The 15311-nt window shown below is 36.2% G+C and overlaps 1 protein-coding gene across 1 annotated transcript in view; it reads right to left on the minus strand.

Annotated features, from left to right (window-relative positions):
- The window catches only part of LOC123670647 (RNA polymerase II elongation factor Ell), an 86186-nt gene that overhangs the window by 19817 nt on the left and 51058 nt on the right, over nt 1-15311 (minus strand). The window contains exon 3 of the mRNA XM_045604158.1: nt 602-840. Within this exon, the coding sequence (XP_045460114.1) occupies nt 602-840 (239 nt within the window). The remainder of the gene's footprint in view (nt 1-601; nt 841-15311) is intronic.

Below are 15311 nucleotides of genomic sequence, written 5' to 3' on the forward strand. Positions count from 1 at the left end.
TCTTCACTAAAGATTGGGTCAAAACTTATATATAATTAGGAGCCTGTTTCGTAATCCATCTGAAAAAGCTCTCCTTGGTAAAGACCTCTTATTTGAAAGTCACCTTTAAATGAAGCTGGAAAGTGGCTTCGGTTTCATGAACATATTCCGACCGTCTTTTAGAGAAAGGTTTCTTTTATTCGTAAGTGTTAAATTTCCTTGGGTTGAATACTCTAAGGACTAGTGATTTATTGTCTGCATTCGTTAATTTTTCGGAGAAATTGAAATTTTGTTGAATTTGAATTGAAAAGTTAATTTCAAATATGATAATTTCAACAAAAATTTGTGTGGTAGAGAAAAACGTGTAAAGGACATGACACAACAGAATGAGGTTATGTTATGTAGTCATAAAGCATGCGTGAAGAAAAGGATCCTTTTCTTGTCATAAAGGGCCAATATCGGGACTTTATAAGGAAGGACATTTCAAACCTTTTTCTAACCTACAAATTGGTTTCATTTGTAAAGTAGACTTCTCACGGACAACGAAACTTTTCTTTCGTTTATGAAACTGGCGTTTAAACAACTCCTCAATAACGATAAAGTGCCTTTATCTTTCGCTTACCATTTATTTTTGTGTGTTTCTTCCGCCACCGTCATCCTCTGCTTGGTCGCCGCATAGATGTCATCGTTGGCGTGTATCCGGATCTTGCGAGGTATCGGATTGAGCAGCTCCAGGGGGCCACGCGGAGGGCCGTTCTGTGTGATGCACTCGAAGCTGCCACCGGGTCCCTCCATGTCCTGAGTGGTGGACATGGAGAAGGAGAAAGACGCCGAAGAGTTGGCCGACGGGAATTCCAGTTGCTGTAATCGAAAAGACAAGAATTAGGAAAAAACGAAGACTAGTTTGAAAGCGATTGGAGTCATATTTTATACGATTTTTCTTTTTCAGTTGGAAAGTTGTTTACTTTTCGAACTGACTCTTAAGATCCGAGGAACAAAAAGAATGAAGCTAGCCTAGTAAAGCTACTCAAGTCGTCGAGTCAACTTGCTGTATGATCTAAGTATCAGATGATGTATAGGCAAACGAAAGTTTAATATAATAAAATTCTTCGGTAATATAAAGCCAGTTGTTATCATCTCCATCGCCAACAATAGAGGCAAAAACCTGGCGGGTAGTAAATTAAATAAAGAGTGATGAAAATCAAATTAATGAAGATTTTCTCATCAATAGAGATGCATCAATGTTAGCAAATGAAATAAATAGCTATCTAGTTAATGTTCCCATTATTCAACTCTATGAAATTGACGATTTTCCGTTTCAGCCCTTGAGTCAAATCGTTTTTATATATCTTTTACTGGAAAAGCCTCAAGAACAAAAATTGCCTTATTTGAATTGAAAAGAACAAGGAACTGATGCTTGAATCATTAAAGTCCAAATAAAAAGATTTAACCATGCTTATCTATAGAATATGAATATACTGAAGAGGAAATACTTTTAGACCATTATATACAACCATTTATAATAATTTGAGGTTCATCTGAAACGATAACGAAATATGTTATCTGTAACTGCATATCAAATAGGAGATATCTACAATAATTATCTCCAATCTGAAGACATTTTTCAACTGGTGTATTTAACTGGGTTCAATTCTAAGTAACAACATAAGAAAGATTTCTGTCAAATCTTGGAACTGAAGTAACTTTAAGTTCGATAACATTTCGAGATGGCTAGCAGCAGATCATTCCCAAATTTTTTGGGAATCAATGATGACAACTTGTAGAATACATCCATAACACTTAAAGAAACCATGTTTTATAATAGATATCCAGTACTCTTCGATAACTTATCAAACAGTACATTAGATCGGAGGATCATAGGTTAAGGTGCAGTTACACTGTGTTGGCTGGTATTTAGGGAAAACTTGCATTTCCAATTTGTCCCCATTGTTTTACAACAAGTTAATTATATTTTCGTTCCATTGGATGAACGATTAGTATTTTTTTGAAATAGTAATATAAAGGTGGGTACTGATGATTCCTATTTAAAAAATTACACGAGTACAAAAAACCTTATTTCTACTTTCTGTTGGCATATTTCGGACTATACTCAAAATTTTCAAATGAAACAATCCTTCAAAACAACGAATAGAATCCCTAAATCAACATATCATTGATTAACATCAACATTCCCATCATCCTATCACCGATGATCCATGTCGAAGGACCAATCACGCCTCTTTCCTATCGCCACCAACAAGTTCGGATTCCCCAACACCACCACTTCGTTGCACGTGCCAACCACACGGGTTCGACGCGAAGCCACCGGGTCACGCAGTGGCAGCACCGTCGACCTCCCTAGGACGGACCCCATTGGATCGCAAAAAAGAAACAACGGGAAGCCGCGGACACCACGTGCGCGATTAGGGCCCCACTCGCGACGATATTATCGCCATCGAAGACTTTTCGATCAATCGAAAAGGTTGTTTTCGTACGATTATCGAACAATGGCTAATCACGCCTCAAGGTGATAAAGGTTACCATCGGAAAGAAGCTCTGTAATTGATTGCCTGCTTCGAGGTTACAAGGGGCTCGTAGACCAAGAGCATGTGGCCACCAGAATATCTTCATAGCATGAAGGTTTCTGTATATAATACGTCAAGTCAAGAAAAGAGACCACTAAAATTTTAGATCATCTCATCTTTGGCAGGTACTGGATATTATATTCACATATATTTTTTTGAGGAAGAGCTATACAACAACAAGTTATTAACTACAAACAATAAAGCATGTGTAGATAAATGTCAGTATTAGCAGAGAAAATGTGAGCGGGGCATCATACATTTCAACGTATGATGCAAGAGCACAGATAAAACCTCAGCAAAAACTTTATCTCCCCGTATATGTGTATTGATTAGTTTATGTATTCATTTACAGAATAAGCTGACATGTTACATTGAAGGGCTTCTTCATCTAAAAAAAATGTTTTCCATCCTTCCTTCTCATGAGAAGTTGACGACGCATATATTATAATTGAATGTGAAAACAAAAAAGAAAACCAGTAAAGAATATTGATTTAAAGGTTAGCGACCTTCTAAAAAGGAACTGAAACTGAATGGATAGCTTGGAAATCACCATGAAATGTAACCGGGTGTTCATTTTTTCGAGGTATATAACTTTAAGTTGCCATTACTGTTCAAGATGGCGACCGATTTAACAGCTGTCAAGTGATTTATTCTCAGTTTGGTTTGGCAATTCATCATAAATAGACTCACGCCTGAACAACGCTTGCAAATAGTGCAATTTTATTTCGAAAATAATGGTTCTGTGCGGAATACGTATCGCGAACTAAGTCCATTTTATTTTGTTTAGCGATGAAGCGCACTTCTGGTTGAATGGCTACGTCAACAAACAAAACTGCCGCATTTGGAGTAAAGCTAATCCTCAAGTGTATGTCGAAACACCGTTACATCCAGAAAAGCTGACTGTTTGGTGCGCTTTATGGGCTGGTGGAATCATTGGTCCGTACTTCTTCAAAAACTATGATGGCCAGAACGTTACAGTCAATGGTGATCGGGATAGAGCCATGTTTACTACCTTTATCATGCCTGAATTTAACAACCATGATGTCCAGGAGCTGTGGTTCCAACAAGACGGTGCAACATGTCACACAGCTCTTGCCACAATCGATTTATTGAAAGACGTTTGTTGACCGCCTAATTTCATGTTTTGGACCTGTAAATTGGCCTCCAAGATCTTGTGATTTAACACCGCTAGACTACTTTCTGTGGGGCTATGTAAAGTCATTGGTCTATGCGGATAAGCCACAAACTCTTGACCATTTGGAAGACAACATTCGCCGTGTTATTGCCGATATACGGCCACAAATGTTGGAAAAAGTCATCGAAAATTGGACGTCCAGATTGGACTACATTCGAGCCAGCTTTGGCGGTCATATGCCAGAATCATATTTAAAATGTAATGCCACAATATTATCTTGCGGATAAATAAAATTCCTGTCAATCGAATAATCCATCGTTGTTTTATTGCAATTTGAAGTTCTGTAGCTCTAAAAAAAAACACCCTTTATAAGTTGAACAACAAAGCACTAAATGGTCAAAGGATTTTTTCTACGACACACTCACACAGTTGGCTTTCAATAGAATGCCATTCGAAGAGCATACTATTGCAACGACCATGACAGGTCCTAAATCGATACAAGTACAAGTACAAAATTTTTCCTAGAAAGATGAAAACCTGGAACTTTCGCTGAAAGATCAACGATTAGACTTTTTTTGAGACATTACATGAATTCCATTCCGTACGCCAAATTTCCTTGTCGCTTGCATTAGATTCAAGGGAATTATTAAACCATGAAGGTTTAAATGACTTTAATTCGGCAGTTCTACTATCTGGGAGGAAATAAGTAGGGTAGGAATGATACATATATTCCAAGATTTCTTGACTGCAACTTGTCTACGAATATGAGGCGGAAGTATATTATGTGATAGCAATAAAGGAGTTAAAATTCCCACCTAACTAACGCCATCTGTCAGCAAATTCTCAAATCGATCTGTGGTTTCAAAGTTTCGAAGATAATTAGAATTGTTTCAGGGTGCAACGTACAGGTGGCGCCCGATCTCGACAATTACCACCTTGTATCAAAACAAATTTTCCAATTTCGCCGCCAACCAAGTGAAACGTCGATCTCAGCTGTAAGCAAACTTCCAAACCAAGTTTCACGTTGATCTTCGCGGGAGCATTCTAATTTTCGAACAGAGCCGCCTCAGAAGAATGAAAAACAACGAGACCAGATCCTGCTCACGTAGCTGACAAAAACCGAACGTTAGAAAGTTTCGATAGTCTCTTTTAAACGGATATCGAGACGCTTCCGTGTAAGAGAATGTGAAAGTTGAAATTATGACGTCAGAATTGTTAGCCGTAGTGCATTATAGACAAAGTCGTCCAGGTCCGAAGCATTCCCCTATTCAACTTCACGGTTTGGGACAACCCCACACGAGGGCATCGAATGTAAAGTGGTAGGTTTGTTGCAAGCGAGGTTGCAAGTGCCCAAAAAAACCGGTTGCCTGATGCGCTACCGTTTTCCTTGTTGCAAAAGGGGATTTTGTTATTTTCGTATTCCGTTTCCACAACGAATTATAAGACTAGTTTCCAATACACTTTTCGACAGAATAAACTTTTGGTTTATTGATATTTCTATATTATAATACAAAATTTGTTCACGTTATTAGATGCATTATGCATCAATTCAAATAAGAAATGATACTAAATACAGTGTGTTCCTAAATGACAGATTCCTCGGGTCATTTTAAGAAAAAAATTCCCATAAAAATGGGACCGCAAACGACTTGTTTTCGAGATACATTATGCTAAAATTTGAATTATTCTTCATAGCATCTTCCCTGAACAAGAAATTCACTCAAATTTGAAATTTTCATAATGTGATATGATTTCGAATTCAAATTTACAGCGTAAGATTTTTTCTGGAACTGTGCCTGCTTCTTTATTTAGAACTTTTTTTGGTGGACAACAGGCAGTTCAGAAAAATGTACAAAGGAACTTTGGTCCAGTACTACCCTTTTTGATTTCTTGTAATTTTTCCGTATTGGCTACAGATTTCGAAAAAAAAATTCAAACAATTCTTTAGTAATCCTCAGGAAAATCCAAATCATTATAAAGATCCAGTTGGTAAGCCGTGATGAATAAATAAAGTTTTGATACTTATTTAGTCAATATGTAGCAAAGATTAATAAAGATCCTTGACTTGCTTCAAAATTTCGACATTTTCATAATAAAATAGGCTAGTAATTTTGTTAGTGTGACAGATTAATTTTTGATAAAGAGAGGTTCATGTAAACTATTTTTGATATTTGAAACATTGAACCAAACAGATTTCTATAGTGAGAATGTAGCGAATCAATCTTTACAGCGAAATACCATTAAATTTGAATGAGTTGATTGATTACATCAAATTGTTTGTCACGAAAAAAAAACGGTTGAATTAATAATGGGAACAAACACTTTTGCATTTTCGATTCTTGAAATATCCGCATATCACGCATTTTTTATCCGTTCGATAGTTTATGTTTAATGAAAATTTCTCGAGAAGAGAAAAATAACAAAAAATCGATGAAAAATTTTCATTTGCAATGTAAATAATCTTTTGAAGATCTCACACGTCGTATATTTAAGTAGAATCTACTGGTCTTTGCAAACTGAACAATCTTCAGGTAGAAGGTACAAAGAGATCAACCGTTTTTGAAGTTTCTCGGTAAGATTTAACTCATAATAGAAAATGCTGGACCTGCAGCTGGTACAATTGCCGTGCATTTGAACTGAGAAAGCCTCATTGTCAGTTGACACTGCACCTATTGTTTGTATTTCTCAAACATAATTATGTAGTTTTTTTATATTGTACATATAATTTTCAAAAATAAAAACATAAAGAAATGAAAAATAACCCTGGAATGACTGAAATAGATTTTCACCTGGTTTGATTAATTAAAATAAGAAACAAGTAAAAACGTTATAGTTATGTTTATAATTAAATTAATAAGAAATTTGTATTAGAATAGCATGTTAGAAGAAGTTTTCAATATTTTGTGAGTACACCTAATAATTTCTTCGATAAACATTCTACAATTAATAAGTGTACCTATTTATTCAACAAATATATTATTTGAAAACCGGAATCATCAACTTAACAAAACTTCATTGTTGGATGTAGTAGAAAAGCCAAACGCACAGACAAACATGTAAAAAGTAGTATTTGTACTGCTCCGTCAAATAAATTCGCTCAATGGTTGAATAACGTTTATAATAGATCAAACACAATAATTGATCTTGAAAACCCATTAACTTCAACTGTTTTATCTCCCTTTCAACATTTTAATTTTTACGATTCTATGTAATATGTCAAAAGAATTGATCTTCCATCTCTAACAACTGCATTCATATCGGATTCTGCATGAATTCATCATACATTACGAATCCTGAAACGACATTGGACACATCTGACAGATTTCGATTTGAAGCAAACCTAAGTTGCTCAGGAGTTGATCCAATTACACTTTTACTTTGATATATGTATTCGTCTCGCTTCAAGGATAACTCCTCGTGTTTATAATTACTTTAGGGCAAACCTCACAAACGCAAAAGAGAATATTAATTACTTACTGCCAGACGTGATTAAGGTTTAGACTTCGAGAGACAGCGATTGGGGAGTTGGTTCTGGAGCAATCCGGATAATAATCCAAATATGTACTATCATCGTCACCAATTTCCTTATCGAGAACTTGCAACATAAAAATGCAACCCACTGGTTTCGAGGACAATATTAAAATTCCTTGAACGAAGGAAAACTGGTGAATTTTTTTTTTGGCAACAGTGTTCAACTGGTTAGCATCTGGGCGGTGTTGCCACAATATTTCTCAATTTCCATATTCGTCTAATTTTTAGTGAGCTTAAAGCAAGCGATACATGTAACTATAAAATATATAGAGTTTGAAATTTAGAAGAGACACTCAAGAAAGAGATGCAGACATTCAGATCAGAAAATAAATACATCGACCTTGCCCGAAAAACGATTATGGTGATTGTACTCATACTGAACCAATAATCTTTCATTTTAAGACTCGATCGAATACCACAAACCACAGACATTTTTTTCAGATAATTCACCACATTATTACAGTGAATGGAATTAAAGATTACTTAATAATAGAAGACGCTTATAAGTCGCGTAGACGAAATTCTATAACATAAAACAATTCGTAATATTTTAATTCCGCTTACTACTTATCTACCGTAATTCTATGTTTTTTTCAACCTTATTAGCATGACACTTGAATGAATAAAACAGACTCATTTATATGTTAAAAAGTTATCTCTCTCTATTTCTTCAGAAATAATGTAGGATAACGTTTCTTTAGTTTTTATGGGAACAAAATAAAATGTTATCTTTTCTAGAAAGGATGAATAATTGAAGTAGACGATATAGCCAATCTCTTAAGTGATATTGACGAAATAGGCTTTGTTCCTGCTGAGTTCTGCTGCTCTCTAGAGATTTCTTCGAAAGAATATAAGATGATAAAGAATTTAAAATTTACTTTCATCAAGTACAAAAATCTATTAAAAAATATGGAGCGATACATGGTATACGAAAAAATGGTGAAAAATTTTCATTCACAGATTGCAAAACTAAAGCCTTTTGGGTCGGCGTGAAGCACCATCTCGGACGGCAATAGTAAAATTGATGAAAAGACTTGGGCTGATGTGAGAAGTTATTGATGTGAAGAATCGAAACCATGTGCGTAGCTCAATAACAACTAAGAATACTGCTGCTGCAGCCCGTAGTGTTGACGAAAACCCAGATGAATGGATTGTGCTACCGAGCTATATGATAAATGTTTTTTTTTATTTGGAAAACGTTTATATTCAGCAAGATGGTGCTACGTGTCTCAAAAGCAACAAAACAATCGCAATTTTGCAGAGTTTCCTGGGTGTGTAATTCTGTCAAGGGCTAGGTAGATATCAAATAAGTTACTAATGTTTCGAGAATTTTTGGAAAACTTTGCAATAAAACTGGCTTTGTAGGGACCAGCCTTCTTGGATTTTATGGAGCTTGCCGGTGCTTCACTTGATTTCTGTACCATTTTCAGTGTTGCTCACATCAAATTTCCATGGAAATATGATGATTTTTGAAATAGCGCCATCTACGGACAAAACTACCAGTAATCCAGAGTTCGAACCCCCAGAATGATCAGGGGATACACCATAAAGTAATAAATATAGATAGAGGAAGTAAACGCAATTTTTACATGTCCCCAACATGGTTGGATTACGTTGCCGGATTGTGATATATTTTCAAATTCACAATTTTACTATATCATTATGAATGTATATTATATTGAATGAAATACATTTATTTGAGTGACTCTCGATTAAATATGCAAATTTGAATATTTGGAATACAATATTTTTCCTAATTGTCGAATTTATAATGAGCAGAATATTTATTATTGTCTGTATCTACCTGCTGAAATCCAAGAATTGGCAACTTTTGCTCTCCTAGTGTCATCAATTCACATCTCTTGGTGCGCTTGAAGTTTGTTTTATGAATTTATGATATATTGAGGTATTTATTTCAATATATTTTGACTTAATATGGAACGTTGATTCACTTTGGGACATGGGAAGCGAGTTCTTTGTGGAGAAACTTGCGAATTGAGTGAAATATCGTATCACTGATATGTTTTCATTTCCGCGCGCTTCATGTCAAATTTGATAGTTCATGTTGGGGACAAAATTTGCTTACTGAAAAAGACATATGCTCCCTCTATCTATGTTTATTACTTTGAGGGATACACCAATATTTTCAACATCATAGATCTCCGAAAATAAACTGCAATTGAACACAGAAATAAATCAATAGTGACAATCGAAAAAATAAAAGTCGCCATAAATCACCCATAATATCCCTCCAGAACCGTTTCATACTTCCATACCAAAATCGAATCGATCCGAACAGATAATCTAGAGTTTCTCGGAATTAATTATGTAGAACAACGGAAATGCCCCATTCTGCATCGACCATGGCACTTTTTCCGTAGTCCAAGCAACGTGAGACAATCACGTATCGTGGAATGTCGCGTAGAACAATGAAATCGATACCTCTTCTGCGAGGCGCTCGAGAACTACCTTGAAATAGGCGTACGAAACAGCTGTTCATGTCTCAGCCACGTTTATTGGATAAGGTTAGGCACATGGGCGCTGCTGATGTTGTCGTAACTGGGCTTTTTTTATTATTTTTAGACGCGCGATCGCCTCCAAGCACGCTTCCGTGAACATCGCGGGGGAAGGGGGTAATGTACGTACATTTACGATGGAGTATATTCAAAACCGTTCAACAGTAGTGGATCTCTTCGCAATTGGTGGTAGCAGGTGGTTGTTGAATGGAGCTCGAGTTGAATGAAGAGTGTATAACTGATTACAGTTATACGCGAACCATAGAGTAATAAACATAGATAGAGGGAGTATACGGAATTTTTACATGTCCCCAACATGGTTAGATTACGTTGTCGGATTGTGATATATTTTCAAATCCACAATTCAACTATATCATTATGAATGTATATTATATTGAATGAAATATATTTATTTGAGTGATTCCCGATTAAATATGCAAATTTGAATATTTGGAATTCGATATTTTTCCTAATTGTCGAATTTATAGTATACAGAATATTTATTATTTTCTGTATCTTCCTGTTGAAATCCAAAGTTTGGCAACTATTGCTCTCCCAGTGTCATCCGTTGTTTCAAGTCGTTTGGCACGCTTGAAGTTTGTTTTCTGATTTTCTGATATATTTAGGTATTCATCTCGATATATTTCGAGTTGATATGAAACGTTGTTTCACTATGGGACATAAGTAGTGCGTTCTTTGTGAAGACACTCGCGAATTGAGTAAAATATCGTATCACTGATATGTTTTCATTTCCGCGCGCTTCATGCCAAATTTGATAGTTCGTGTTTGGTACAAAATTTGCTCACTGAAAATGACATATACTCCTTGTACCTATGTTTATTACTCTGAGACGTGAACACATGTCCGATAACAGCCGAGCACGTTTACGTTTACGTCTCGTAGGACACAACGTTTTGCCTCGATTTTTGATTATCGTTATCTTGTGATTATCTTGACGAATAAATAGAGAATCTACGGGCATTGACATAGATTAACTACGAACTTATGCGACCTACTGAACACAAAATGAATCACAACAAAGTGTTTCAGCAAACATGAGACAGCGTTTGAATGAGGAGGTTTTCAGATTTGTCCATTAGCTCTAATTGGAGAAATATCCTATATGGTGTAAGAACATCTCTTACGAGTGTGTTTAATGGCACGAGCACGAGTGAGAAATCTGGTTTCCGCACGTGTGGCTCACTGTACTTTTTCTACGATTGTGAATGGTCTGTAAACTTTCACGAAATAGGAATAAAAACGCTCAAATCGAATGGATTAATTTCAAAATGGACTTCTTTGACTGCATATATTTTCAGCGTTTCCCTATTAACGACTCTTGAAAATTTTAATTTAATCCGTATATTACTGTGCGGAATCATTCTGCACAGTCTGTTCCTGCAGCAAATGATTCTGCACGGATTTAAATCGTATATTATGATAAAATATCTCAAAAGTTTTGGCGCAAATTTTAACTGTATGAAAGAATTTTGAAGATACAAAATGTTGAGTCGGCTTTGAAAAGAACAGTCCTAAAATTATTTGTCATTCAAATGACAGTTTATAAACATCAATTGCGTCGTAATGGCTTATAAATTGGATCAGAATAGTTATTTATAACTGCAGAAGGCATTGATATTCTTCCACTAGTTCAAAATTCAAAAACGAGCCACGAAGTGGCGAGTTTTGGAATGAACGAGTGGTAGAATGAGCCTTCTGTACGAGTATTATACATTATTTTCTCTAATTCATTGCATTTCCATTGAAATTAATGAAATATTTCCATAAATATAATTTAGTGATTTTTGCATTGAAAAATGTTGGTTGGCAGAACTGATTTCTTTAAGGCAATTTGATGAATTGACAGATAAAGCCGTAGCGGAAAGTTCGGAGTGCCAACATAGAATAATAAAATATAACCATGAAAACTGTGCGTTTCTGATATATTCTCGCACGATTTTGTTCTACAAGATGTGGAAGAATGAACGGATTAACCACAGAATTAGAGAAAAAGTGTTTATAATTCAGTTGAGCAGATTGTTTTGGACAAAAAACTATATTTGTTGTTTATCTAATATTACAGTTTTGAATAAGCTGAAACAACCTTAACTCGAGTTATTATAGCGTATGTAGTGGTGAGAAATAGGTCAATTTAGGGATTCATTAGTCCGCCTAGAATTCTACAGAGATGTAATTTTCATTTGGAGCTGATAGGTTGAGCTCATCAGATTTTTCGTATAAACTTCATTCATTGGAGTCTTTCCGCATCAGGATTATGAACGGTACGCTCTGCAAGGGGTTAATCAATAGACTGAAAGTAGTTGCCATAATTTGCTTAATCTATGTGGTTATTTCAGGACTCTCGAAGAGTAGTCGACAAAGCTAGAGCAGATTAAAAAATTTCCTAGGATTCTATTCTAGAAATTGCTGAAATCTTTCTCGTTTCAATACATCCCTCTGTTTTGATGCGTCGCCCATCGAGTGATCTAGCCAGATCACCAATGGATTTTCAATTATTGAAACTCTTGATCATCAAAGTCACCAACTCTCGATTGTTGAATAGAGATTAACTTTATCTCGAGATGTCGAACAATCCTTATGTTAATGTTTCAAACGTTTATTGTTGTTAAAAACGAGGAAGAAGATTACTAGAATCCTTCCTATTTCCTCTCCCGCTGTATGCGTAACTTCATATTCAAAATCGCTTGAAAATCGTTCAAACTAACGATCCTTACGGGATCCTTAAAGAGATAACTCGAGAGGTTTCAATAATCGAAATGTACGATTCGAGATATCCAATCTCCAACCGAGATGATAAATGACTGTATCCTCGTGAAACACCCATGCAAACAGGGAAGCTTAGCATGTAACACCTAGCTGCTAGGCGCTGTCAGAGATAACCGTTATCAGGACTATTTTCAGAGATAGACAAGAGCACGACGTCGAAGGCACATTCGACTCCGAGAACGCAATTTCAACCCTGGGACTATCTAATCCCGAGAACATAATTAGTTCATCCAGATCCCTGATGGAAGGACCATCAGTTCCCGTCGGGAGTGACACGAAGTTCGATAACCTCCCGGAGCTGTCGACGTGGAAAAAAATAATCAATCTTGATTCTTCTGTTTGAACAGAAAATAATAGGTATTTGTAATTTTCGAATGTTGCGCCGGGAAAGGTATCAAACGATATTTCGACTAACTGATTAATTCACTTCTAGCCTGCATTGTATTCAACTTTCCTCAACAATAAACAATGAAAATTCTTCGAAATGTCCACCTTCGGATTGAATGCCAGCCTCACATTGACTAGCTGAAGATTCCGTTACTGGGCGGATCGGATTTGGGTCATTTCTTATTTGGTTTGCTACATCTTTAAGTATATCAAGTAATTGTTGATGGTTTTTGATTTCAACATGATAGAGAAGCTGCTTCACATTTCCTCATTAAAAAAATCTAACGAATTTAGATTCGGTTGACCAGGTGGCCATAGCATCACTCCAACTTGTCCTATCCCTTTTATTCGAGAAATTTGTATTTAAGCAAGCAGAAACTTATTTCCCTTTGTGTGGTGGTGCATCATCGTGCCGAGACCACTTATTTCCAAAAATGTTGAGCTTTTCATCAATGAAGTCAAAAAGGATGTGTTCCAAAAAATTTATGTACAAATCTGCATTCAAATTTATTATCTACTGACATCAAATCATTGTTGAAAATCCCACGCCAATCGTTCAAATTAAGACGACGTTGCCGAAATTGTCCTAGTCTAACGGCTTAAGACTTTTGCAGAGCCCCTACATGTTCATTATTATATTATCATTGTTGAAACAAGCCTCGTCAGATCAAAATACAAGAGAAATAAATCTATTATTTTGTGCATGTTGCTGAAGTAACCATCGACAAAATTCTAGTTGTCATATAAACCGGTATTTTCGTTAATCGGCTTACTTTTAATTCAAACTAGAGAATAAATTATTTCAAATTCTTGTTAATTCTGAAGTGTGAGCAAACTTCTGAACGAAAAACAATTAGGACTTATGTTCATGGGAACCAAAAGTCCGAAATGAGCACAACTATCATCAGTCAAAGTTTGTTATAAAAGTTTTTCAAACACCCTGTATAAAATAATAATTTCATTTCCAGTATCGTGCAAAATTTCGTGTTGATAACCTCAGGAGCCGAATATCGAAAAAAACCTCATGTTTCAGCGACAAGACCAATACGTCGGGCCCGCAAATTCAACTCGAGAGCCGTCTAATCCCGCGAACCTAATTAGTTCATCCGGATCCGGCTCGAAGGACCAACAATTCCCGTCGAGGGATCGACGCGGAGTTGTCGACCCGAAACAGAAAATCCGTCGGCTTTCGGAACGTCGTTCTGCGTCTTCCTTATTCGATTTATTAATGTCACGCCACACATCTATAGTTACGTTCGACGAAATCAGGCTCTTTTTGTTGTTTACCTTGTACGTCTGCCGACCGCAGCCATCCCGAGGAGTACCTTTCACTCGGTCGGCCGGCGAGGAATCGACGAAAATAAAAATGGACAGGAAAAAAAAAATTGGGAACGTCCACGTGACGACTACGATCCGCTAAACGGGGGAACTGATCGCGTCATCGGCGAAGACAGAGGTCGAACGGCGATTGTTTTCGGCCACAGGTGTCGGTCTGCTGGCGCTTCCGGTGATTCTGGGAAAAATGGAAAAAAAAAACTGGAGAAAAAAAAGTGATTACGGTTTTGACGCTGGCAGTTTTGCGTTTGATCGTCTGAGAGTTACGGTGTTGGTCGTCTCGGGAGAAAGGAATACGAAGAGTTGCCAAATTGATCAAATTTATTCGTTATTATTCCCCACTATTTCATAGATTATTCTCCAACCATTGAAAAAGGACTATATAAAATAAATATTCTCCCTAGGGACTAGAATCTTTATATGCCACCTCTCGGCAGGGTTGCCAGATCTAGAGGATTTATCCCGAATCTAGGGATTTTTCGATAAACCTTAAATAAAGGGATTTTTTTTGAAAATCTAGGAAAAAATATATTATGTGAAAAATTAAAACAGTTAGATTTAGTATTACGAAATAAAAATTTCCACAAATAGTGTTTGTTATAGAATAAACAAAAACCACCATTTATTTGTGATTGTGTTTACCATGTTAAACAAATGTAAGTGGCTGTCCAATTTCTGTCAACTCACTTGCCTTGCTTCTTGCGATATTGCTCCATTTCCTCAACTGATATTGGCGTGAAAGACTCAGAATACTTATTGCATCAATCAAAATTCGTCATATGCTTCGAAGGCCATTCAATTAACCATAACTGCTTCGTGAAACGAAAACACAAATGAGAAAAATGTGTAATGGGGGTACTACGTTGAATTGGGACAAGGACGAGCAGTCTGTGCATTCAATAATAAGTCCATCTGATTGTAGCGTGCAACTGATGCATTGACAAAGATACGGGTCTATTGTCGAGGTGCAAGAATTAACAATTTTCTCGTGATTCTTTTTATGTAATAATTTTCGAACGTATCAATGGTTTTTTAAGGAATAGTAATTTACGTAAC

Source organism: Harmonia axyridis, chromosome 1, assembly GCF_914767665.1.
Source record: "Harmonia axyridis chromosome 1, icHarAxyr1.1, whole genome shotgun sequence".
In the NCBI taxonomy this organism is placed as follows: domain Eukaryota; kingdom Metazoa; phylum Arthropoda; class Insecta; order Coleoptera; family Coccinellidae; genus Harmonia; species Harmonia axyridis.